Genomic DNA, 25,357 nt, shown 5'->3' with positions numbered 1-25,357 from the left:
GTTATTTTTTTTAAAAAAAACTAAAATAAACTGATATTCCTCCACTAATACTTTCAACCCCGAAACTTAGACACGGCTTGTTTTGTGTGACAACATTTAAGGTCTTTAACGGCTATTATTATTTTCCCAACATAGCTGCCTGGGGGGGGGGTGTTGCACAGAGACTGCTGAAGTAGGGCCCAGAAATTGGGGCTACGCCCCTGGGTACAACGCCGCCATCTTGCCCCGGAGTCTGCGCAGTTAGTGGAGCCGCGGGTATTCGAGGTCACGCGACGCTGGTACACCCGCTCGTCCAATCACGAGTCATCCTCAGCTGTCAATCAAGACGTCTTAACTAAGCAAATAACTATTTAACACAAAACTTGAACACTTACCTAAAAGGACAGAAACCGTCTCGGACAAAATGATTACTTTTGACGTGTACTTTTTAATTTCGTCCATGTTCCATCCACTAACTAATGGAGGAGGCAGGGTTTATGTAGCCAGCCACTAGGGGGTGCTCAATACAATCATGTCATCCATCCTTTTTATGGTCTAAGGTTTTCATCCGTTTGGTTGTCCGGCAGGATTACAGAAAAACTACAGAACAGATTTCCACAACACTCGGTGGACGGATGTGACATGGGCCAAGAAGGAACCCATTAAATTGTGGCGTGGAACTGAACGATGGGCCGGATCCAGAAATCTTTCTTGCCTTTCTTCAGCGTAGCAAGATAAGGTCTTTTTTTAAAAACATTTTTACCAATTTCCCAGGGAATAATGATGAGAAAGAGGGGACTCATATCTATGACTGCAATCTGGTGTCAATCCTGATCTAGCAGATTTCAAAGTGGTTTCATCTTCTGGAATGGGGATTATGATTTCATGATCTGCACTGTTTTGTTGGCCCAGCTATGAGGCTTGATTGAGCTGTTGCGCCTTAACTGAGGTATGAGCTCTACTAAGTGCTGGTCTTATTGCAGCAATTTATGAAACGACAATGAAGGAGCTTTGTAGTGGGTTTTTGCTCCTTTTTTTTTTTTTACCCCTTTACTGTTCTTGCTTCTCTCTCACAGCTCCGAGCGGTTTTCTGTTTCAACAGACAGATGTTCCAGCTAAAAAGCTTCCATATACTTTGCAGTAAGAGAATCTGAGACGGTCGTTCAGAGGACCTTTGAGCTTTGTGTCGATGCTATAGTTAGTTCATCTGCAAAAGAGAACTTTTGAGTCAAAACATCAGCAGATTATAAAATGTCATATTGAGACAGAACAGACTTCCTGACGTGAAAATGGTGGGAACCACTTATGACATACATAATAAAGGGTTTACTATTATTCCATTAAATAAACAATTTCCATAGGATGAGTCACGGGCTCTCTGTAGAGAAACTTTCAGGTAAAAAGTGGTGAATGTTGCTCGTGCAGAATACAGCAAGAAAATCTCTGCAGACTTCTCGGTGAGCGTGTTGATGAATGTAAACAAAAACCACCTTTTTCCGCAGAAGAAATATCATCACGTCCTGCCTCCTGCTGCTCTACTCAGACGCCACAGAACGTTCCACAAATGTTCCTGTTGTTGGTGAGAACGCGTCTGACTCGGACGACCTGTGAAAGGGAAATTACAGAAAATGTCCAGACCCAATTTTCCGGAGTTCATGTCTCAAAAAAAACTGCTCAACTGGATTGTTCCACCATAAGAACCCAAGCTGCTGCAGATACTGTACTATCACAATTTGACGGATGTGTGATTCCTACACACAGAAGGAAAAGGACCACATTTGTGTTTTTATTCCAAATGTTTTGTTTTTTCTTTATTTCGATTGTAGGGCCCAGGCCTTTTGACACTTCTGAAAGCACCCGCACACTCTATGCCGAGACTCCCGAGTCCAGGTCAGCATACAGCCCAGAGTTCAATTTGACATTTCAATGTTGTTAAATATTTGAAAAAAAAAAAAAAAAAAGCAGAAACAATTCCAGTACAACGTCTTTTGTACAGCATCATGCACAGCCAATGGAGGAACATGCATGTTCAATGCACATTGAGGAACTGTGGGATACTCCGAGCACCAAGACGACCTCTGCCTGTTTTAATGTATAAATATGAATCGTCACATCGACCACGTTGTTCACCGGAAAATTGGACAAATCCCTGGTTTCATCGGTTTTGCTCGGCACCAAAGTACTCTGCTACCCACAATGCTTTACATTCATGATTGTACTGGAATTATAAACCCTCTGAAGGGAACGGCTCAAACGTGTGACAAATGGGGGAAAGTAAAGAACAAACGTGACAAGTTGCTACTTGTCCTGACGAGCTCACATTTAATGCCTCACTCACTGTGATTTGGGGGGGGTTAATGAAATTGAGAAGTGAGACGGATCCCCCAGTCGTCCTCATCTCTAGTTGGGTGAAGTTGATCGCTCAGCACCTCACAAAGTGCACAAACACACAGGCGTCTTGAATTTTTTTTTTGTTAATACTTTGCCAGTCGCCTCCCTCTCCCTCCCCCTCCCCCTCCTCCCTCTGCACTGCTCACCCTCCTGCAGCAGTCTGTAGAATAAACAGAGGATTAACAGATCCAGAGCTAATACCACGACATTCCACCGCTGTACAAATTGTTAATATCCCATAGGTTCGCTAAAATGTGAGCCGGCCCTGTAAGTTATGTACAAAGAAAACCCGCCGGCAACCATTTCAGCAGTAAAATTAAATGCAAAACAATGTCACTTAACTGGGTTTGTTTTGTTTTTTTCTTCTATTATGGTTTAGAAAGTAATTTGATTATAATTAACCAAAACTGGGGTGTTTAAGGTAATATATATATAATATATATTCATATGTCAAGGTTAAACAAAATCTACAAAGCAAGAAAAAAAAAAAAAGGCATATGTACATGTTCACCCTGTCCCGGAAAACGATAGAGACCCAACACTCTTCAGTCTTTTGCCAAATTCATGCCTTGCATCCCCTCCCTCCGGTCCTCGCGTGCTTCGAGTGCCGTGTCGTAAAACAAAGCACGCAGGAGGGAATGGGTCCGGGTGATGGCATCTGAGAACATGTCCCCACAAAAAAAAAAAGAATCAGTAAAATTAACCACTGTCGCTTTATCGGATGAAGGCATAGATGCGAACTGTAGCGGTTTGCTGTGACGTCTGTGGCACTGAACGTGGGAGAGCCGGACTGGGCGGGCGGGTGAGTGTCACGGAGCCGACGCCGGGTACGACGCCGTGGATCTGTCACGGTTCAAGGCATGCACCAAAACACACCAGTGTTCAACTCACTCGTACCATTTCCACCTCAAGGCCTTTTAGCTGATATTCTTGCAGTGTGTGTGTGTGTGTGTGTGTGTGTGTGTGTGTGTGTGTGTGTGTGTGTGTGTGTGTGTGTGTGTGTGTGTGTGTGTGTGTGTGTGTGTGTCTATCAGGAAGTCTCCCTGTCGCGGTGGATGATGGACTGTTGTGTCATTTTTATATACTTAATACGTCTCAATGTGCAAGGAAGAAGCAGCATCTATTATTTTCTCTTGTTTCTTTTGAAGGAAAAAGACTGGAAAAGAAAAAGAGAAAGAAAAAAACTCAAAAGTTCTCCGAAGGGCAGAGGAGCAGGCGACGTCCTGATGAGTTAGAATGGGTACGTTTGCATTTTTTCGTGTTTCAATTTGTTTCCTCCGTTTTTCTTTTTTGTTCAGAAACCAGAAGAGCAGCTGCTGAAGGTTCCGTTAAGCCCCTCCCCCCCCTCCTCAGGCCTCCTGGGGGTTGGGCCTCTTGAGGTCCCTGATCTGTTTGACCAGGTAAGTCTTTTCATCATTGAACTGTTCGTCCTCCGTTCTGTCGTTCTGGAACTTGCTGAGGAACTCGATTAGCTTGGTCTGGTTCTTAAGCAGGATGTCCAAGATGGGCTGCGTCTTGTTGGGGTTGGCCACGAACACCTGGTGGAGGAGGACGAAGAGGAGGAGGATGAGGATATTAATGTATGAAGACAACGGCGCTGTGTTCTAATGCCGACCACATGTTGACTACAACTGCAAGGACGTGTGTCCACTAGGCATCTGTGTCAAATAGGCTCATCACTGTCGGAGTTTCATGGTTAACAGATGTCATTGCTCAAAGCTGCAGAAACATTAACAAGACATTGGTCCTGTGATATTTTAGTCTGTTGTATTTACCTCAACCAAGGAGGCGCGCGCGTGTGTTATCTTTTCCTCACTCCATGTTCGGCCCTCCCCCTTCCATACATTGGTGGATCCACTCTCTCATTAACCTCACCCCATAAGAACCATTATATTTTATCCAGGAATTTTTTTAATCACATTTTTTTGCCATTTTCACCAAGGAATCATTGATCTTGATGAAAAAAACAAACATTTACTGTAGTGTTATACATGAGTGTCTGCAATTTGGTGTGGCTTGGTTGAATTTAAGGAGTGTTTGGCCTTGGCAGAGGAATTAGCTCAAATGAGTGACATTGTAGTTAATATTTTCTCTGTTAGCAGAATGCTGAATGCTCTACACACAAGGCAAAGTTATGTACGTCTGAAAGTGTTTCACTTTTTTTGGTTTACTGAAGACGCCTCACGGACACACGCCTTTCAAACTGCAACATTTGTTTGTTTGTTTTTTACCTTGAAAACGTGGAATGCCTCAAACTGAATGTTGCGGCTTTTGTCCCGTAGCAGATTCATCATCAGTTTGAGATTCTCTGGCTTGCTGATGTATTTCGTCATTATGGTGAAATTGTGCCGGTCGAGAAGTAGCTCCCCTAGTAACTAGAGTAAGAAACGGCAACTGTTGTTCATTTGAATTTCTTTTAACATAAAACAGCATAATAAAACATGATTGTTTTTTTTTTTAAATCACAACGAGTAACTTGACAAAAGATGCAGTAAACACATGGAAAACGAAGAAAACCCTGGATGTCTAAGGGGTTTTTAAACGACAAAACACATTTTTGAAGCCCACCACCAGATGGCGGTCATGACAAGGCGATGGAGGAGCTCTGAGAAACCCAACACTAACAAAGAACCGATCTTTAAATAGCACTCTGAGAAGAGTTGCACTACCACATGAGACGTGTTTACTGGCACGACGACTCGTGGTCCTCACCTTGAGAGACTGTCTTTTAGTCACGTAGTTTTCAGAGTGGAGCAACTTCTCATATTCACTAAAGAACTAGAGAAAGAGATGGTGAGAAAGAGAGGAAAATAGGAGGAGAGAGTCATTTAAATGTGTCAAGCAGTAGTTTTCCCAATCACATTTGTGCCTGTGATAGAACTCTGTTCTGATGATGTTGATTTGTTGGTTCAGTGTGGACTCACTCTGTCATAATGTTGCTCCAGGAACTCTGCGCTCAGTAGCTTGTGTCTTGTGAGGAGGTCCTGGAAACAGACGACGCAACACGAGCATAGGAATCATCCTCAGGAATATATTGCAATTAAAAAAAAACTAACCAAAAACTAGATGACTAGCTAATAAGACTGGAGGATGCTAATCAATCCATTTTTTCCAAACTGATATAGTTGGTTGTCATTTGCATTTTTAATAGTAACAAAATTACTGGTTTAAAGTGAATATATTTGTTTTATTACCAGGGAACCATTTCAAAACTTGTGTTTAATCAGAAATTCAATTCAAGAGGAACATTTTTGAGAGAGGGTTTTTCACAATAACTTTGACCTTCTGTTTGACAAATTTTGATTCGTGACAGCTGAAAGGATTTCCACGAAACTTGGGGGAAGGTTGGGAAATGGGCCAAGAAAGAACTGACTTAAGTTGTGTTTAAGTGGCAGATGCTGGGGGGAATTTTTTTTCTATCACTTAAACAATTTGACTTCAAATCACTGGATTTAGTGCAGATCCAAAATATAGCAAATTTAAAGGCGATTTCATCATCTGCAATAGAGATTGTAATTTTATAATTTCACGATCTGCCTTCTATTTTGCTGGAGGTAGGTGCTCTCCTAGTTTCTTTGGGAAAGACGATGTTGGTTTCTTTCACAAAAGGAGTCACTGTCTGTAGCATCTTTCTCAGAGCATTACTCAAAACAAGATCAGCCTCGCTCCAACAGCTGAACAACGTACTTTGAAAGTGGCGAATGCGTCTGAGGCGATGTCGAACGTGGACATTTCCACGTATCTGAAGAAGTCGTAGAACTGCTCCGACCCCAGCGTGATTTTGGCCAGCGGCTCGTGTCTGATGCACTCCCTCAACATGATGCCGCAGTTCAGGGCAATCTCTGGAGACTCGTACCTGGAACAAAAACAGCAAAATATGTATATATAATATAAAAAACAATGATGCTTCACACAAATAAAAATTTGAAACCATTTTCTTTTGAATATGGTATGTGTGTTCTCATTTCCTTCTCAAAAATGTGTTAACGTGTACAGGTATTTAAACGATCAAGGCGCGTGTGCGTCCGCGTCCTTACCCTTTGAGCAGCATGAAGAGGATATTCTGCTGGGTGCAGAGGTATTCCACCGTGGGCGTCCGAGTGCCAATCTGACGTCTCAGGATGTTGTTGAAGATCTGAGCCACATCTTTCTTACCCTGGTGGTAACAGATTAAGAATGATCAGTCTTGATAAAGTAACAATACGAAAATAAACAACACGCAAAACTTCCAAATCGAAGATGCAACCAGAAGCCAGATCAGAGTAGAAAGTCAAGATTCCGCTGTGTGTGTAAGGGTGTGATGCTTGTGAAGTGTCAGGTGTGTGAAACTAGCTGATAAATATCTGATTTTTGTGTAATGACAGTTTAAAGCTTTTCGGAAAAGGATACAAGATGTCCTCTAGAGATAATGACAAGGACAATGACATGTAGCTACAAAGACTTACAAATATTCAGCATAAATCAAATAAGTGCAGTGGTATCTTTCGAGTCATATTTCTATGTTGCGCTCATGTGATTTGCGATTCTTCACGCGCCTTTTTCTTTTCACCAGGGAGGAAGGATGAGGAGATGATCAACACGCGGTGAGTCATGCAGCGATGGGGTGAGTCAGCTGCAGCAGTCACCACACAACATCAGTCTGACATGTTGCAGCAGGGAGACGTGAGTTCACGCACACATATCAACACAGACACGTCCGTCACGTGCGCCAGACTTGTCCGACCGGTGAAATAAGGTTAATTCACACGAACGCCCACGTGGAATTAAATCCCACTCCTTCGCTCTCGTTCATTCAATATTTTTTTTCCTCCTACGTAGGCTCACCTCGAAGTCGATGAGCTGCAGGTCTGCTATCAGGGTGCTGAGTAAGCCACTGTTGTAGAGCTCCTGGGCGAGCTGGGCCACTGCTTCTGTCTGAGGCTCTTTCTCATTTGTCCCATATAGGATCTCCTTCATGGCCACCAGGCTCTTTGACACCTCCTCTGTGGCCTGAATACACGTACGTACACAAAAAAACATACTATAAAGCAGATGACACACTAAATAAAAATTTTAAGCTAAAATTGCGTTACGTCCGTCCTACCTTCTCTGCCTTTTTGTCCGAGATGTCGTGCTTCTCGAGCACCGCCATGCTGTCCTTGAGGTTCTTGACGATGTCCGCCGGCGACTTGTGGGACTTGCCAAAGGGGAACGGCATGGTGGAGCGTTACCACGGGCAACCAGACAGCGGACTGTCCACCTGAGGAAGAGAAATGTGAAACTGTATCAGAGCCCTGTGAAGATGAGAGACCCCCGTTGATGTGATTCCTTTCCAGACAATATACTCCAAACACTGAAGTGAAGCTAGTGGTAATAATTAAGTGGGTGGTGTAGTCAGTAAAGAAGGTAGTGACAAAAAAATATATAGCCTGTGACTCACAAATGAAGTCATGTAGAAAAAACAATCGGACCATTCAAGTCTTGAAAAAATAACTGGCCGAATATAACTTAAAAATAATAATGGAGCATCAACAAAAATACTATTTTCATACCATCTTTGCATATGGCTGCATGTTGTCAGGATGTAGAATTATATAATAAACAGTGTGGAAATAGAAGTATCTTGATATATATATTAATCAATGTATTTTCTCAAAGGACTCACTTAAACAAGCACTCGCCAATTTGTCCCTCACCGCTCGTGTGGTGAAACAGTTGATCAATATTGCATCATAATATTACAGCGTCTCCTGTGATAGGCTATTCGTACTTAAAACACCAGTGTTGCCTTCTTCCCTGTTACTGAGACATATATATTTCCTTTTCTCTTTACAGAAAATTTAAACTGTAGAAAAATGGCAGTGTGATATTAAAGTAAGAGGAAGAAATATTGTCTTTCTGATAAAAGCATCCCTGCTGTTTATAAAATTCTCTGACCTGACCACTCACAATATGTGCCAGTGAAAATTAATAAGACAAAGGGGCTAATTTTCTGCACAAAACCAAATTTAAGCACTGAGCAAGTTGATGGCCAACTTGTTGAAACTGTGGAAAACTTTGAATATCTTCTTGATAACAGTACATTGACTTGAGCTTCTCTGGAATCACAGTATGTTTTTAAAAGAAATGGTCACAGCGACTTTATCTTCTTAGAATACTTAGCAACAACAGATTTTTAGAACTCGTGTACAAATCTCTTGTTGAGAGTGTTGTAACCTTTCATCTTCCTGTCTGGTGCGGTCACGTTAGCTGCAGACACAGAAACAAACTCCAAGGGGTTTGTCTGATTGGCAAGCGAGATGGTAAGCAAACCCTCAAAAGCCCCTGTCAAGGAGGATCTATTCTGTTAATGAAGAAACCAACGAATAAAGTTCCATAACAGGCAAACTTTAAAAAATACAGTACAAACACACCACAGAGAAAGAGATGTATATTTCTTGAAAGATAGTGCACGAGTTGTGTGCTGGTTGGATAGTTTGAATCGCTGTGGAGAGTCTGGTAAGAACTCCTTCCTTTACAATTCCTTCCGGTGTCTGTCTGTGGTTTCTCAGAAATTGTGCTCGTCTTTCCGGGTGGCTGTCTCAGTGCTCATTCAGGTTTTATATTTCCAAAGGTGGTCAAGACGCAACTCAGTAGTGTCTCGCCTCTGTGTGTCTGCTATGATCCAAAATATGGGATTCTGAGAGGATTCACCTCCTGATATATGTGATGAGATCACAGATCACAGGTGTATCTGCACCTTTGATCCTTGCTCAGCTATATGACAGTTACTCACAAATCAACAAGCCTTTGGTATAAAAGGACAAAAAAAACCGATTCTAGCAAGTAAAATGCACACACAACCGTAGCCAGCAGAATACTGTAACGCAACTCATACTATTACAGTCCAGCAGCAGTCAGCTTTGAATCACATGATTTAAATAGACAGAAGACAACTCTCCAAATACACTTACTGCTAGATAGAAACACTAAATACAGACACGGGCCTTTTTCTTTTTTTTACATTTCACATACTTAATGTCACATCTAAACCTGACCTATTGCTTCAGTGAGCAGAGATACAACCTTCTGGTTACTGACAGTAAATGATTAACCATGCAACGTTCGCTATAACATAGGCCTCCCTACTTTCACCAAGACATGTCCTCAGACCTTTGTATGGCCCACGCCTTGTGCAGTGACTAACATATATTAAGAAACATTACTAAACATACTGTTCTGTAGAGTGCGCCTCCTCAATACAAACACCTGTAATCCAGCATAAAAATGAACAATGCTACAAAGACCACAGCAACCAACACATAACTCAACAACTCTGCTTTACTGCTTTAACTGGGTTACTTAACAAGGAACCTTATCTCCACAAGGCACTGACCCACCCAACCACCTTACACACGCTGTGGGGCAAAAGTCAAGTTTTAAGAAAGAGTTTAAGAAATAGGCAGAGAACAAATATGAATAAAACTTCATCCCAGTCTCATGATCATTTTCAGTAAAAAAAAAAAAACTTGACCTACCTAAAACATCCATTTTCCAGTATGATATATTAAGGTCTGCCTCATAACATAAACAAGTTATTTGCAACAGTATGAAACCAACCTGTTGTCCTGCCGGGATCCTAGTCTACACACACTCCCAACACAAACCCTGGAGCAGTCACAGTCTTCCTCTTCAGTCTTGGCAGAGGGAGTCCACATTTAGAAACTCTGAGGCCAGGAATAAAAACCAAGCAGCACCAAAGTGGGAGGTGCAGTTCACCATTCATGATGTGTCAGGAGTGACTGGGCTGAAATATAAAAATAAAAAACAGTCCCTGCCCGGTGTGACCAGTGAATCGAGCACCTTGAGGAGCTGAGCTTGTTTACATCTCTATGAACGCAGAGACACACACCTGAACTTCGCCAGGTGGCCAAATCCTCCTTCTGCACGGGGCTAATTCTTCATTAATGTAGCCAGCAGGCGGCATTACAGCCGCCTCTCCTGCTCCTCGTCTTCAGTATCAGTGACACAAATAGCGGGGCCACATATGTCAGGTTCAAAAAATAAATAAAAAACAGCTGGTCACCTCTAACTCACAAGGACTCGTTCACCTAACCAGCGCTGGGAGTGGTGTCAAGGTTCAACACGTGTCAGGAGGTGATGCGGGGCCTGACGGGTGTGGTGCCAAAAAGTGATTTTATCTGGATCAAACTCTCATAACGGCCACACGGCTCAACTTTATATCCGTATTAAAATCAACGATGTTTCCTTGTGAAGCGTCAACGTTTGTTGAATGAACACAAAAGCGTTTGCCGTTTACAGCGTCATCAGGAAGTATGATCCTATTGTTTTTATGGTTTGTACGTCTACTATTACATCACTGTAATTGAATGATTGATATATTTTGAATATGTAAACAATGAACATTATATATGGTAATGGGTAATGTATAAAATTAAGAAATGATTGCTTTTTCCTCCTTATGAAATTACCCTTATATGATTGCATTATTTGAACCTGCTCTGTCATAACCCATGCAGTTTGTTCACCCGATCAAATACCTTTCAATGGGCCATGACACAACCCATGAAACACAGTGTAGTACCTGCCCAAAGGGGACGGAAATCACTTTCTGGCACCACACCGGAAATACAGTTGCCCAACAGAGAAAAACAAACGTCAGCGTCACTCCCACCACCCCGCAGACGCTCGGCGGGCTAGCCAACACTGCTAGCTAATGCTAGCCCGGTTATTTGCCGTAACGCGAATGCGCGTGTCGCAAAGCTACCGCTACTGCACTTGGCCATCTAACCTCGTATTAATCGCACGATTAACAAAACCGAAGCCACGCTGCAGACCTGCAGCCCTGCGAGCGGGTCGACGCGGAGCTGACAGACAGGGAGCACCGCCCCTCGGTGTGTTCTCCATGCCTGCTGTGTGATGGTGTGTAAGAACTGCCAACTTTTGCGCAATACACTAAACAAAATGGATTCGCGGCCAGCGAGTATAAACTCTGCTGTTTACAGCAAATGCACGGACGATGTTACACAGAAACACACGCGACTCAGCAGCTTCATTAACTGCGTCTGGAAGCTAACGTGGCCTGTGATGTTTAAATCACTGCCCGGTTAACAACAGTGCTGCTGCTTTTCTTAAGTGTGTGTGTGTGTGTGTGCGCGCGCGTGTGTGTTGACGACACACGGAGGCCTCGACAGGCCCCAATGCTCACGAACCGTGTCTGGCTTCTCTGGCTCAATTCAAACAGAACACGAGTGACGTCCTTCGTAGGGTAACAGTGGTGTCGTGGGTTAGCTAGCCGCGTTAGCATCACGTTAGCCGGGCCTGGCAGCGGCTACTGGTGCTCGACTCGCGGGCTACGTTCAGGCTAGAAGGTGCAGCGTCTGTCCACGAAGCTACCGTTAGCAAATATAGCTCGCTCGCTCCCAGGACAGCCGTGTTATTACATCACAACGCGCACATGTATATTCATCCACCACCTCGGTGCGTGTGCAACATGACGATTCTACCTGGTCGATGGCGATTTCACTCGTGTCTTGCCCCCCGCCGGGTTGTCAAGACAGCCACAGTTGAGTGAGGTGCTCCGCTTTGTTGTCCTCGTTCGTCGCCTCCTCCTCCCCGTTTGTGTAACTGTGGTTTATTAATTGTGCGCGGCCCCCGTTTCCTAGTTCTCTCCTCCCGGGCTCGGACTCTGCTGCTTACGCCAGCGGCGGAGCGGTTTCACTGCAGCGGCGGCGGCGTCGTCTGCCGCCTCCTGTGGGCGACTGACGTCAGGGTGGCGGTGGTGGTCATGCGCGCGCGCGCTCAGGATCCAGGCCGCGCGCACACGTCACTGGACGTAGCCTGTGACGTCACAACTCTCGTCATCATGTATAATATGATGAATGAGTGACAAGGTCACTCGTGACGTGCAGTGGGCGGGGTCACAAGTACAAACGTGAGGTGCATGTGATCGACTTTTTTTGATGCTATTTTATATTTCTACCCTCCACCAATTATTTGTCTGCCATTGTAAAAATTGAAATCTAAAAATAGAATTGTCTCACAAAATATGGAAATTGCCAAACTATACTACCCCTATCATTAAAAACTATAAAATATTCAATAATATATTATTAATAATAGAACACTCACAGGGCCAATTATCTGCCTTGATTATTTTTACTTTTTAATGTTCTGTTACAGCAAGATTCAGAGCCTGCAAAAAAATCAAGACAAAAACCATCACCAGACAAGTTGACATTGACATTGACATTTAGAGATGGACATACAGTATGTCCGGCTGTGGCTCAGGAGAGAGAATGTTGTCCACTCACCAGAGAGTTGATGGTTCAATCCCTGGCTCCTCCAGTCCATGTGCCGTGGTGTCCTTAGGGAAGACACTTATCCATATATCCCATAAATACAATCCATGAGTCAATTATTATTTACTACTATATTATTTGAGGTATTGGTAGAGTAAAAACGTCAGTCTCTTACTTCCCCATCTGATCACACAAATTTAAATTGTGTGTTATGGTGATCAACTCAAACTGACAAAACACACATTTTCTCAACACATCATTCATGAGATTATTGCGTAAAAAGGTCACAGAACAAAAAAATCAGTGATTAGATGAAATACTTTACTAATTTCAATAGGTATAAAATGAGCATGACACATGGCCTAATGATTTTAGTTATCCGGTATAGGTCAGTCGTTTAATAAATGTACCACTTCATATTCATTCCCCATTGATGTTTCCAAAGCTGAGGCTTTGCTCATTTCTCCCTGACCCTGTTCTCTCTAGACCTGCCGTTCTCCTACTGGCCACCAGAGGGCCCCACACTCTCTGTCCCCATTCCCATCAGCTCACTTGTTTTCCAGTCACCTGAGCTTCTCTGCCCAGTCACACACCTGAACCCAGTTCCTGCATCACCCATTTCACGACTTCTTTGTCAGTTCATCTGTCCATGTTTCTGAGAGTTTTCCTTTCATTTTCTTCTCCTTCTTCTATGTTGGGATAACTGGTGGGTAGTTCCCTGCCCATCTGAACTCCTGTTTATAAACCAATCCTCCTGTGGGTTACTTTTTGTTCATTTTTTTCGAGTACATACAGTTAACTTCAAAGCACAATAAAGTCAAGACAACAATTGGAATAAATGGAGACAACAAGTGTATTTACCATAAAAGTTATTCCATTGTTATTCAATTGTCAATTTAAATGTGTGACCTATACCAAGGCAAGGGGCCACAAAAGGAACCTTGACATTGGAGCTTGATAATGACATTGCCTTCAGAACTCTGATTTTCTGAGCTCTTCACATAATTTACATATTATTTGTCTGAAGTCACAATAATGTCTTTGATTTATCTGGATGTAATATTTTCGCAGTATATATTTGATTGGTAACTAATCATCCACTGGTCACCTGCCAAAGCGTCAGCGTCGTCCTCCTCCTCCTGTCCAGCCCCTCCGAAAGGTTATGACTCTCTTCATGCTGATTTGGTTTGGATGAATAGCGGCCTTTGTTTGGCCGCGGTTCCCACGACCCGGCATTCGCCTGGCAGTCGCGTGGCTCTACAACACCGCCCCCTCTCCACCCCCACCCAAACTTTAAGGGAACTAAAGGGGGGGTAATCTGGTCAACCTGACATCTGCTCACCAACAGTTAAACAGCAGATTTGAAAACAGTGTGGCCAACGTGGCCTTTACGCAGGTGTTGTTCTTGGAAGACACGTCCTTCCAAAAAAAACCCAAAAAACTAAGTCTCCTGCTCCAGCAGCTGTTTGGTAAACGTTGTGCCATATGGCAATATTGATACGAGGAAGAAAAAACAATCCATGTCATATTTAAAGATGATACAGGCAAATGTGTTCTTTATATGGGCAGATTTATTCTCAGGCGATTTGTCAGTCCATTGTGTCTTCCACTGAGCTGTGAGGGGAGAGGTCTGTGGCCTTGTCGCAGGTAGTGTACTGTTGCTCGTGAAGAGAATGAGCGAGGGGCTCCCCGGAGTAAAGCCCGGTAACTGCACACTCTTGTTCCTCCCTGGGAGAAGAGGAAACTGCAGTTTCTCCCCCCCCCTTGTTGTTGTGTGGAGGGTGCAGAGAGGAGGGGGTGGCGCACGGTTTCAGGCTGGACATCTGTCGCTTTTGAGGGATTTTTTTTTTTTCTAGGCCGGGTCTCTCGGTTATTGAATGGAGCCAGTGACCTGTCAGTCTTGACTGACGGGACCCCGTGTGTGGGAAAATCCCGCAGCCAAAGAGTTTGGCGCATTCACATGCTAATGGCGCCCTATAAATACGAGGGCCGTGCCGCGCCGAGGGCCCTAGAGACGCGCTGAGATTCAGAGGAGAAGGGACAGGAGCGCACAGCCACGGGAGGGGAGAAAAAAAGCAAACATGACTGCTTCATTCGTGGCGCACAACGTGGGGAAACATCCCAGTGCCAAGGAGGAGAGAAAGGTACTTTACAATTTGGATAGATCGAGGTCGTTTCTATGATATAGGGCCACACAGCCCTCTGCGCTCCGGCGTCCAGCGTGGTGCCTCAACCCGTTTAACCGACTGTTATTTCTTCTACCTTCACAGATGAGGAAGCCGCTCATCGAGAGGAAACGGCGGGAGCGGATCAACAATTGTCTGGACCAGCTGAAAGAGACTGTGATCGGAGCGTTCAGACTTGATGTGCGTATATCTCCTCACGCGTCTCTCGTCTCCTCTGTGCGTAAAGTGACGGTGAACCGCAAGTTGACTATAAAAACGCTGCTCATGTCTCAACAGCAATCCAAGCTGGAGAAAGCCGACATTCTGGAGATGACAGTGAAACATCTGCAGAACATCCAGAGCAACACACTCAACGGTGAGGGGGGCACGGCTCTGTGCACTTGTCTTTTCGTACCGTGAAGCAGGATCTCATGCATGACAACTACACATTGTGGTGTCAGTTGACCTCTGTGCTGCTGTCCGACATGTTCTCACTCAATAGGACGGAATGGAGCGTAATAATCTTTTAAATAAAAATGCCTCGACCTAGTTGACATCAGGCAGCAGGGGGCAGCATCAACACATACAACGCCCAGATAACCTATATAGGCCTGAATGTGTTTAGCTGTGAAGTGATGTCAAGAAAGTTGTGATCTAGAAACATTGATTTTTAATAGGTAAATGAAATGGTCTGGGTCAACTGTTAAGGTTTTTGTTTGGCTGAAAAGCTTCCTAAATGAAATCAAGATGGTTTGTGAGATGCATGTTGTGCATCTCCACCAGGGGGTGCTATAACGTCCCTCTTCCCCTTTCGCCTGCAGACTCCACATCAGGCCTGGAAGCCCAGCAGAAATACAGCACAGGCTACATCCAGTGCATGCACGAGGTCCACAACATGCTCCTCACTTGTGAGTGGATGGACAAAACTCTGGGCTCTCGCCTCCTCAACCACCTCCTCAAGTCCCTGCCCAGGTCCTCCGACGAGCGCCCCCCCAGCCAGCCCACTCCCAGGCATACTGTCCCTCCTCCAGCCGGCCAGGGTATCCCCGACACACCCCTCAGAGGGCAGTCTCTATCTGGGAGGCAGGCAGCTGGACATCAGGAGAGAGCTGCGCTGCACAGCTCCCACCTGGGCATGCTGGAGATGTGGAGGCCCTGGTGAAGTGGTGGATTAATGACCTTGGTTTCTCCATTTTTATTAGACCATCCTCTTATTATGTATCTTATAGATATGCTGCTCAGAAGACAAACGTGTGGGGCAGTTTTGTTCCAGTGATTATTATTGTAGGTGTGCTTTAATGATCCTTTCCTCAGTACTTCCCTTCAGAAGTCGACTCATTGTAGCCTGCATTATAGAAGGCTCTTATTAATCTTTTGTGTATTTATTGTATTAACAGCTTTATTTATTTGATATTATACATCATGACTTTGCTTGTTAGACCACTCGCTTTGCCATTGCATAGATTTTTGTGCCTTCCTCCACTGCTGTATGATTAACCTAAACATAATAATAAAACCTATTTTACATTTTATGAATTCATGAATGTTCTTGTTCATGTATAGTTGCTTCCCTCTGTTATGTTTTGATATTTCTGTGGCCATGCCGCCATGCTGAAGAACAGGTCACATGACCTTGATGAGTTGAATAGTCAAACACAGACATATTTTGTCAGTTCCTGTATTTTTTACTCTGTTATGCTCACTATCAAGTGAAGACACAGCTAGGAACAAGCTAGGAGCAAGCTAGGAACAAGCTAGGAACAAGCTAAGAGCAAGCTAGGAACAAGCTAAGAGCAAGCTAGGAACAAGCTAGGAACAAGCTAGGACCAAGCTAGGAGCAAGCTAGGAACAAGCTAGGAACAAGCTAGGAGCAAGCTAGGACCAAGCCAGGAACAAGATAGGAGCAAGCTCGGAACAAGCTAGGACCAAGCTATGAACAAGCTAGGAACAAGCTAGGAGTAAGCTAGGAGCAAGCTAGGAACAAGCTAGGAACAAGCTAAGAGCAAGCTAGGAACAAGCTAGGAACAAGCTAGGAACAAGCTAGGAACAAGCTAGGAGTAAGCTAGGACCAAGCTAGGAACAAGCTAGGAGCAAGCTAGGAACAAGCTAGGAACAAGCTAGCTGTGTGAACATAGATTACTGTGTTTAACTCTGTTTGGTCTCAAATTGTAAACTATCAAACAGATGTTTGTTAGTTCCTGTATTTTAGCTCTGTTGTTCTTTTGCTGTTGACTCTTTGAGACCAAACAGACCTTAAAAAGAAAGAAAGAAAAGATGGGCATTTTTTCCACAAAGTCAGAGCTACGGCTCTTTTCTTGTTTTAAACTACAGCCAGGTGACGGTGAGCCATCACCTGTGCTTTTCCTGCTCTGACATGTCAACGTATGTCTTCAGTGAAAAAGCCTTATTGGACCTCACGTTTGTCAGGTGGCCAGAAACAGTGTTTACTACCAAACATGTTGGCTGCTACAGATAATATCAGTGGTTTGGCCGGTCTGCTTTCATTGAAAAGGTCAGTGCAACCAAATGATGAAGAAAAAATGTTTTTGTTTTTTTGTTATTATATCTAAGGCTAGTTACATTTGTGGTGCTCAAAACTATTTTCACATGAGGAATTTAGACATCTCACAGTAGAGAGAGCACATACAGCATGTATCCGCCTAAATGATAAATTAACAATGGCTGCACTCCACATTGTCACTGGGACACAAAGTGAACAGAGCCAATATTTAGGTGTGATTTCCTTGTGTGATTCCATATATTTCCATAGGGTCTATTTATTTAAGGTATTTCTCCACTGGAAACAGAGAAGTTAAAGTAACCAGTCAAGCCAATGTCTGCATGGTTTGATTTATCAGGATGGGGTGGAGGGACGATTGATTATAAATAATTGTATTAGGCCCATTATAATATATTATACATAATTATGTTCATTTCTTGAGGTTGAAAGGACCAACAATGAACAAAGATAGAGGCCGGGTGCCACAGACAACTCTCTGTAGTAGGCTCTGGTCTGCTATGCATCATTTGAACTTTGTTGACTATACAAATTCCGAAGTAATTAGGTTGGGCAGATAAGGAACACATCAGGTTTTAAAGAGATCGTCAGTCATCTCCATCTGTGCGGACAACACCGTCAACATGGGCCTGTAGCTCCTGTCAAACTCAGTGTTTGGTGCATTTATACTCTTTCATAAAGATTATTCATCATTTGGCTTTCTGGAATCCAGAAGGGATATAGAAACGTGCATATGGCCAATTCTCCCAGCTATTATTGTCGTTATGATTGGCCGCCACATGGCGCCAGGCGGCGCGTTCTGAAGTGGGCTGGGTGGGGTGTGCAGTGGGAGAGAGGGGGTCGCCTGGTTCCTCGAGCTCGCTCACCCAACAAAAGCGAGCCCGAGACAGCTGCTCTCTCTCCCCACACAGTCCACACACCATTACAGCTCTGCAGCAGGGATCTGGGGGTGGCGAGGTGCCAAAAAAAAAAAAAGCCCTCCACTTCAAAGGTCTGACACTCAGCCTTCATTTGGGGGCACTGTAGAAGTTTAGTGGTGCATCCTGCGGAAACGCTGTGGAGATATGCCGTGCGTAAAAAAAAAAAAGGGGGGGGGAGAAGAGCACCTGATGATGAAGCCATTGACACGTATACCTGGAGGGTGCGTGGCACAGATGCCTGCGTGCTCCCCTGTTCCAGCACACAGAACTGCTCTATTGTGCAGCCGATTTGCATGATAATAGCCTGTACAACGCGCGTCCAATAACGAGGGCAGAGGCCGGGGCGCCCTCATTAGACATAAACAAATAGACAATTGTGCGCCAAAGGACTAAAGCAGCTCGTCCAAACCACTTCTGATACCGATAGCACAGGTCCGCATCAGTCGATTTCTCGGAATTAAAGTTTTACACAATCATAATATAAGTGCATTTGCCGTGATAAAATAAAGGCAGCCAGATATTATAGACTGACTCTCTCTGCAGCAGAGTAGGCAACGTGAGAATCAGGGGGGGGCGCAAATCAGAAGTCGCCCAACAACGGAGAGGGAGAACAAACGAGGCGCGGGGCCAACACCTGTCGCTTTCTTTTGGAGGAGAAGGGCCCTTAATTCCCCGGGCTGATTCACTTTGGGCCGAGGGGCCGCCAGCCAGCAGCCAGCGGCGGCAGCAGCAGCTGCCAACTGAAGGCATCGCGTTACATCCGCACAAACAGCCGCGTGAATCCACACAAAAGCAGGCAGAAGAGAAGAGTGGGTAGGGCAGAGGGAAGAGACTGGACAGAGTCCCAGTGGTGGCCGAGATGTCCATAATCAATTGTATATACAACGAGGGGGTTTACATGCACACATGTAAAGCACTATGTTGTGGCATATTAAAACCCTGAAGAGCCGAACCTTTGCGTCAAAACTCTGCGCCTCGGTCCTCTGACTTCTAGATAGATATATATATATAAAAAAAGAATCATGTGCAGCAGGCATCACTCTCATGTTCTGTTTTTTGAGTTGAATGGAGGTGCACACAGTTCATTAGTGGCAGCAGCAGCAGCAGCAGACAGAGGAGAGGAGAGGAGGGGGAGCGGTCGTTCCCCCCCCTTCACCCAACAGACTGTCTGATTAAAAGCCCGTCCGGCTCTGCGAGGCGCAAGCCGGGGCCGGCCGCGGACAATAGGGGTGGGCGCTCATTGGCTCCGGCCGTGTGCGGCTCTGTTGTCCCCCCCCCCAGCCAGCGCAGCTCAGCCCCCATTCACATGTTAATAAGCCCTTATAAATACTAACAACGGCCACTCAGCGCCAGCAGCACGACTCAATAGGATTGCATAATAAACACGGGACGCCTCTGCCTCTGCGCGCCTCTCGCCTGCGAGGTTGTTGGTTTTTTTCTCCCTTCTGTTTCTTCTTCTTCATCATCTTCCTGTAACCGGTTCCGTTCGCCAGCCAGCGGCCCCCTGTTTGTTTTTTGTTTTTTTACAGAAGACAGAGGTAAAAAAGAAAAAGAAAAGAAAAAGGGAGAAGCCACAGAAGCGGCGATCCACAACCAACATGGCCCCCTCGGCTCGGCCCAGCAGCACGGGCCTGGACATGGACGAAGACGAGTCCGACTACGGGATTCAGAAAGCGGACAGGAAGGTATGGAGCCTGCTGCCCACGCACCCTCCGGACACACACACACACACACACCTGGCCGCGACGCACTTGTCACGTCGTTTTTTCTTCTTCCACCGCATCATTCTGTAAAACATTCCCTATCACCGCCTGCAAACCTGCAGAGATGTAAAGACCCCAGAGTTGCCTCCTTTCATGCTCTCGGTGGAATGTGTCGGCCGGTGATCCTGACAACGTCCAGCATATGGTCGCAGGTCACGGACTCACGAGACCCCGACCGCTGTTCGCTTTTACGCACGCGCTCTCTCCGCGGAGACGCTGCTGCGTGCGGATTTGTGCTTTCGTTCTCAGTAGTGAAGTTCGATCTCTCGTCCACCCCGCAGGTCAGGAAACCTCTGGTGGAGAGGAAGAGGCGAGCTCGCATCAACGAGAGTTTGCAGGAGCTGCGGACGCTGCTGGCGGACACGGACGTGAGTGATAAACGGAGTAGGACCGGAGCCTCACCTGGACCGGTGGTAGTCTCCATATGGAGTAGAGCCTAGATTTACTATGGTTTTTCTAAAAAAGGAGCTCTGCTGGTCCTTTTTCCACAGCTCCACTCCAAGATGGAGAACGCGGAGGTGCTGGAGATGACGGTGAAGAAGGTGGAGGACGTCCTGAAGAACCGCAGCCAAGGTCTGTGCCAAATTTCTGTCATATCCAATAACAGTTTATTTACTCCCTCTGTAATCCTGCAGAACTCAGTGATCTGTCCTGTGTACGACCAGGAAGCGAACAGGTGATGTTCAGTCTCTGGTTTTACTGGGTAAACCCTAAAAACCAGTGACTACATGGATATTGCCTTTATAGTTTGGTGATGAGCTTTTGTGGTTTCGAAAGATACTATGGAATCCTCCTGTGAATGATTTCCAGTCTGATATTATGATTTATGTGGATTTCAATAAGAGCTGCAACAGTTAATCGATTAGTAATCCATCACTAAATTAATCGCCAACTATTTTGATAAATCGATTAATGGGTTCAAGTAGTTTTTGGTCTTTGCTTCTCTGTGACAGTAAACTAAATATCTTTGGTGTGGACAAAACAAAAACATTGTCTTAAAGTTTTATGGATATTTGACCAATCCAAGTTCAAAATAAGAGAAAAAAGTATTCATCAAATCAATCCATCCTGGGTAGAAAACATTTAAGACCAAGCTGTATGGTTTGTGAATCACAAATCTAATCTGGTTGCTCCATGTTCTCACCTGGATTAACCAGATTAACCAAACCGTTCTTAAATCGGGAGAAATGTCAACGACTGAACAGTGATGATGACTTGTCTTGTGAGATCAGAGGTGGGGATGGTTTGTAAAACAAAATGTATTTAAAATGAAAAGTAAGGTCTGATGCAGAATTATTATTGTTTCTTTATGTTGACTAAGTAACATATGGATGTAGTGTGGTAATATAGAGTTAAAAGTTTTAATCTATAATGTTGATTATTTTCTCGATCCAATGATTAGTTGTTTGATCCATGAAAAGGTGTTTTTACCAAACCCCAAGATGAAGTTGGGTTCGCCCATAAACCCAAAATATTCACTTTACTGTCATAGAGTTATAGAAATTTGCCTCTTTTTTTTTCGCCCATAAAAACTTCTTAAAAATATCAGTATAGTTGGCGATTAATTAAGTAGTCGATTGATTGATCGATTAATTGTTGCCACTCAAAAATAAAGTGGAGCATTTTCACAAAATGGATATACAAATTCTTCAGAACTGTATCAGTAGTATATCTATGTATACTACTGATGTATATATATGTATGTAGTAGTAGTAATAGTAGTAGTATTTGTTGTAGTAGTAGTACTAGTAGTAGTAGTAGAACTATTAGTAGTAGTAGTAGTAGCAGAAGTAGTAGTAGTAGGAGTAGTAGTAATAGCTGTAGTAGTAGTAGTAGTAGTAGGAGTAGGAGTAGTATTAGTACTTTATAGTAATAGTAGTAGTAGTTGTAATAGTAGTAGTAGTAGTAGTAGTAGTAGTAGTAGCAGTAGCAGCAGTAGCACAAGTAGTAGTAGTATATGGGGGCAGCGAGGTTTTGGTCATTTCATAACATTCTCTCTCCTCCAACAGAAACAGACTCACTGAACCGTGAAGCCAGCGAGCGGTTCGCCGCCGGCTACATCCAGTGCATGCACGAGGTCCACATGTTCGTGTCCAGTTGCCCCGGGATCGACGCCACGGTGGCGGCGGAGCTTCTCAACCACCTGCTGGAGTGCATGCCCCTGAACGAGGACCACCTGCAGGATGTGCTGATGGACCTGATCACGGACGGGCCCGGCAGCCACAACGGCAGCACTTGGCACGGGGACGGCGAGGCTCTGTGCGCCGCCCTGGCTTCGCCCGGGGGAGGAAGGAGGAGCCCCTCAGTGGGCTCGTCCTCGGCCCTCTCCCCGGCACCCTCCACCGCGTCCAGCGAGGACCTCTGCTCCGACCTGGACGACACCGACAGCGAGCACAACCAGAGCTCCACGGAGGGCATGGAGAGCAGGGAGGCCCTGAGCGTGGCCTACCCCCAGTCCATGTGGAGACCCTGGTAGAGGGCTGAAGGGGACACACCGAGGGGGCGGGGGGATGTGGCTGTGACACCGGGCCGCTCCTGCTGAACACACAGAAGAGAAAAATCCACCTTATGAACACTTTCAAAAATGTCAGTGGCGTACGTTGCATTTCTGGACTCACGTCTGTGTGGATTTTCTTTTGTCACTCCCCACGCTGGTGTTCCACGATTCAAACCTGTTCAACAAAGAAAAAGAGTTAGGGCTTGGACAGCCGCCGCGGGCGACCAAATATGGAAAGCATCTGCCCCTTTTGAGGAGGGACCGTTTTCTCTTCCCCCCACAACCAAATGCAGCGATTTTACAGCCGCTTCCCTCTGAACTCTGGGAAATGTAGGAAACCACTAAAGCCGCTGTTATCAGACACGAACCTCCGGAGAATGTCTGCAACATTTGCATCCGGACATTTTGCGTAGTTCACCATTCACATTTTGAGGAACCGCAGCAGGAAAGTGTTCCGAGTCCGATGGAATAATCTCCAGAACATTCTCGAGCAGTAAGAAGCAGGACATGACGTGATAATCCTGCTGCGGAAAGCAGTGTTTTTGTATTACAGTCACGAAGCAAGTGAATTTCCTGCTGTATTTCTCGCACTGGCCTACTCGGGACATTCTCCGGAAATTTTACAAGGCGGCAACGGCCCAGGAGAATGTCCAGAGCAACATTTGCATCCTGACACGCAGTCCCCCTCCGGAGAGGTTCAGGAAAGTGTCCGGACCTCGGTGCCCGTCTGAAAGCAGCTTTGGTGAAGTGTAAGAAGTAGAACTAGGAGAGTCGACGGAACAATACGTCACGAGGAGAGAAACATTCCTGCGGCGCTTCGGACAGAGACGAGCGTGTAAACCCGAGTGTTAAAAAGGTGGAGTTTTTCCTCTCTCTCTCATCAGAGGGGCCCCTCCTCTCGAGGGAAGTGACACCCCTGGCTTTGAATCCTCTGTTGGTACCCCCCCCCACACACACACACACACCTGAAGAACCCCCCCTCCCTCCCTCTCTACACACTTATAACCCGACAAAGGACAGAAAAACGGAACACTGTTGCGGACGTTCACACTTCTTATGTCAGTGACTCAAGTGTATATAAGGATTTTGTACCGTGGAGTAAAAGCTCTTTTAGATTGAAGATTTGGCGTTGCCTCTGATTAATATAAATATTTCTATATTGTGTTTCATAAAGGCCCTGTAGTGTATTGGACCAGTGTAGCCTCCTGCAGACAGAGTGACCACTTTATGTTGTGTAATGGTTTGTAGACAAGTTGTTGCCATGTTTATTGTGTTGAGTTTGCAAAAATAAAATAATGTAACTGAAAGGTTTTGTGTGTGTGTGTGTGTGTGTGTGTGTGTGTGATGTGAGTCAGTGATGAGTGTGAAAACAGGAAGCAGGAACAAGGGAGTGATAATTTATCATATTGAAAAGTATATATATATATATATATAAATGACACTTTTGTGAGAACCCCCTTAAATTCTATGATCGCTTTTGTACAGGAGGCTGCAAAAACACTCAAGTCAGAAACCTTACAAACTTACAAGGCCCCCGGTTCGATGTAGGGGGGCCCCAGTTCCCTTTATAACCCGTGGCCCCAAAAGTCCCTTGAAACGCCCCTGCTCCTCGGAGCTGCGGCGCAGCTGTGCGCGCACATGAAAGAGTCGCACCTCTCCAAAGTCTCGTCCCCTCTCACCTCGGACGCACCGAGCCCATTAACAAAGGACTGTGAGATCCTGTCTGGTCTGAGTGGACCGTGCAGCCCCCGGCCCACAGCGGAGACGACGACCCAGCGGCGGGCACCACACATCTGCAGGTCCGAACCGGTGCCAAGCGCAAATTCTCTCTCGTTTTTCCATTACGCGTAAAAAGAGCGCCGCGCCGCGACCCAAATTTGGCAATATCAGGTGATTGTGGAGTCCCGAAGGAGTTCGCGACAAGCCTGGGGGGTGGAGGAAGAGGAGGAGGAGGAGGAGGTGGAGGTGGAGGTGAGGGGACCCGGGGTGTGAACGTCGGAGGAAACGCCATTGAAATGGGAGCGGACGAGACACGGTGATCAAAGGTTTGACAGCCATTTGACAGAAGACGAGCGTCAAAAGGCTGCAGAGGTGAAAAGACACTGAAGAGGATTCCAGCAGGCTCAGATTCTTCAAAGGGACCAGCTACACACACACACACACACACACACACACACACAAACACACACACACACACACACACACACACACACACACACGATTTTTGACTTGATCATCACGACATCAGGGGCTAAGATGAAAACTGTTTCAGGTTATTCAACATTATTAGTTCACCTGCATTCAAACTCCGTCAAAAACAGTTAGAAGTGCAAAGGAAGCTTCATAAAACATGCATATGTGAACATAACTGATGGCCCCCAATGAAGCAGCCCCACACCTCCAGCTGTGTTTTCCAACCTGGTCACCCAAAAGATGTCTGGTTGCTTTTCGGCCTAATCTAAAAACCCGTAATAAACAATTTCATAAACTAGAAAGTCACTCCGGCCCAACAATCACGAAACCATAATCTCTAGTGCAGAACAACGATAATTGATTAAAAAAATAATAAACCTGTCGACCTGCACATTTACACTTTATTTTCCCTCCATCAGACATATAACTGGAAATATTACTTTTTCCATATAGTTCGGAACTTGTCTGAGTTAATGAGTGTGTGAATATTTCCCTCCATGTGAACACAATCTGCCAACTGAAAAATGACGAAATGACAGGCGACAGAGCAGATTTTTTCTTAGTCAAGCCACGTCCGAGTGCATCAGCTGTGGGGTTTTTGTGACCGTGTGTATGGATTCTGGGGTCAAAGGTCAGCGAAATGCAACAGTT

The 25,357-nt window shown here is 45.1% G+C and overlaps 3 protein-coding genes across 8 annotated transcripts; 2 read left to right on the top strand and 1 right to left on the bottom strand.

Moving 5' to 3' along the window:
* Positions 1 to 1,756: 1,756 nt before the first annotated feature.
* Positions 1,757 to 12,077, bottom strand: cab39 (calcium binding protein 39). Of its 5 annotated transcripts, none has more exons than XM_035623985.2 (9): positions 11,856 to 12,077; positions 7,454 to 7,609; positions 7,195 to 7,359; positions 6,408 to 6,526; positions 6,058 to 6,226; positions 5,295 to 5,354; positions 5,083 to 5,148; positions 4,602 to 4,745; positions 1,757 to 3,908 (listed from the first exon to the last, which is right to left on the bottom strand). In XM_035623985.2, the coding sequence occupies exons 2-9, from the start codon at positions 7,565 to 7,567 to the stop codon at positions 3,720 to 3,722; spliced, it is 1,026 nt and encodes a 341-aa protein (XP_035479878.1). In that variant the 5' UTR covers positions 7,568 to 7,609; positions 11,856 to 12,077; the 3' UTR covers positions 1,757 to 3,719. The 5 variants fall into 5 exon arrangements, with proteins under 5 accessions (XP_035479878.1, XP_047191535.1, XP_035479879.1 ...); XM_047335579.1 differs by lacking the exon at positions 11,856 to 12,077 and adding an exon at positions 10,241 to 11,035; XM_035623986.2 differs by lacking the exon at positions 11,856 to 12,077 and adding an exon at positions 9,949 to 10,168.
* Positions 11,056 to 16,347, top strand: her8.2 (hairy-related 8.2). Of its 2 annotated transcripts, XM_035623993.2 has the most exons (5): positions 11,056 to 11,271; positions 14,507 to 14,794; positions 14,921 to 15,016; positions 15,113 to 15,191; positions 15,637 to 16,347. In XM_035623993.2, the coding sequence occupies exons 2-5, from the start codon at positions 14,732 to 14,734 to the stop codon at positions 15,975 to 15,977; spliced, it is 579 nt and encodes a 192-aa protein (XP_035479886.2). In that variant the 5' UTR covers positions 11,056 to 11,271; positions 14,507 to 14,731; the 3' UTR covers positions 15,978 to 16,347. The 2 variants fall into 2 exon arrangements, with proteins under 2 accessions (XP_035479886.2, XP_035479884.2); XM_035623991.2 differs by lacking the exon at positions 11,056 to 11,271 and having other exon boundaries at positions 12,173 to 14,794.
* Positions 16,348 to 16,803: 456 nt separating this feature from the next.
* On the top strand, positions 16,804 to 23,820 carry her13 (hairy-related 13). The gene is made up of 5 exons (XM_035623990.2): positions 16,804 to 17,327; positions 19,783 to 19,938; positions 20,298 to 20,384; positions 20,508 to 20,589; positions 22,026 to 23,820. Exons 2-5 carry the CDS (start codon positions 19,852 to 19,854, stop codon positions 22,490 to 22,492), a joined length of 723 nt encoding a protein of 240 aa, XP_035479883.1. The 5' UTR covers positions 16,804 to 17,327; positions 19,783 to 19,851; the 3' UTR covers positions 22,493 to 23,820.
* Positions 23,821 to 25,357: the final 1,537 nt, after the last annotated feature.

This window comes from Scophthalmus maximus, chromosome 11 (genome assembly GCF_022379125.1).
Source record: "Scophthalmus maximus strain ysfricsl-2021 chromosome 11, ASM2237912v1, whole genome shotgun sequence".
Lineage (NCBI taxonomy): Eukaryota > Metazoa > Chordata > Actinopteri > Pleuronectiformes > Scophthalmidae > Scophthalmus > Scophthalmus maximus.
The sequence above is the reverse complement of the archived record's forward strand: the minus strand, read 5'-3'. Positions and strand labels throughout refer to the sequence as shown.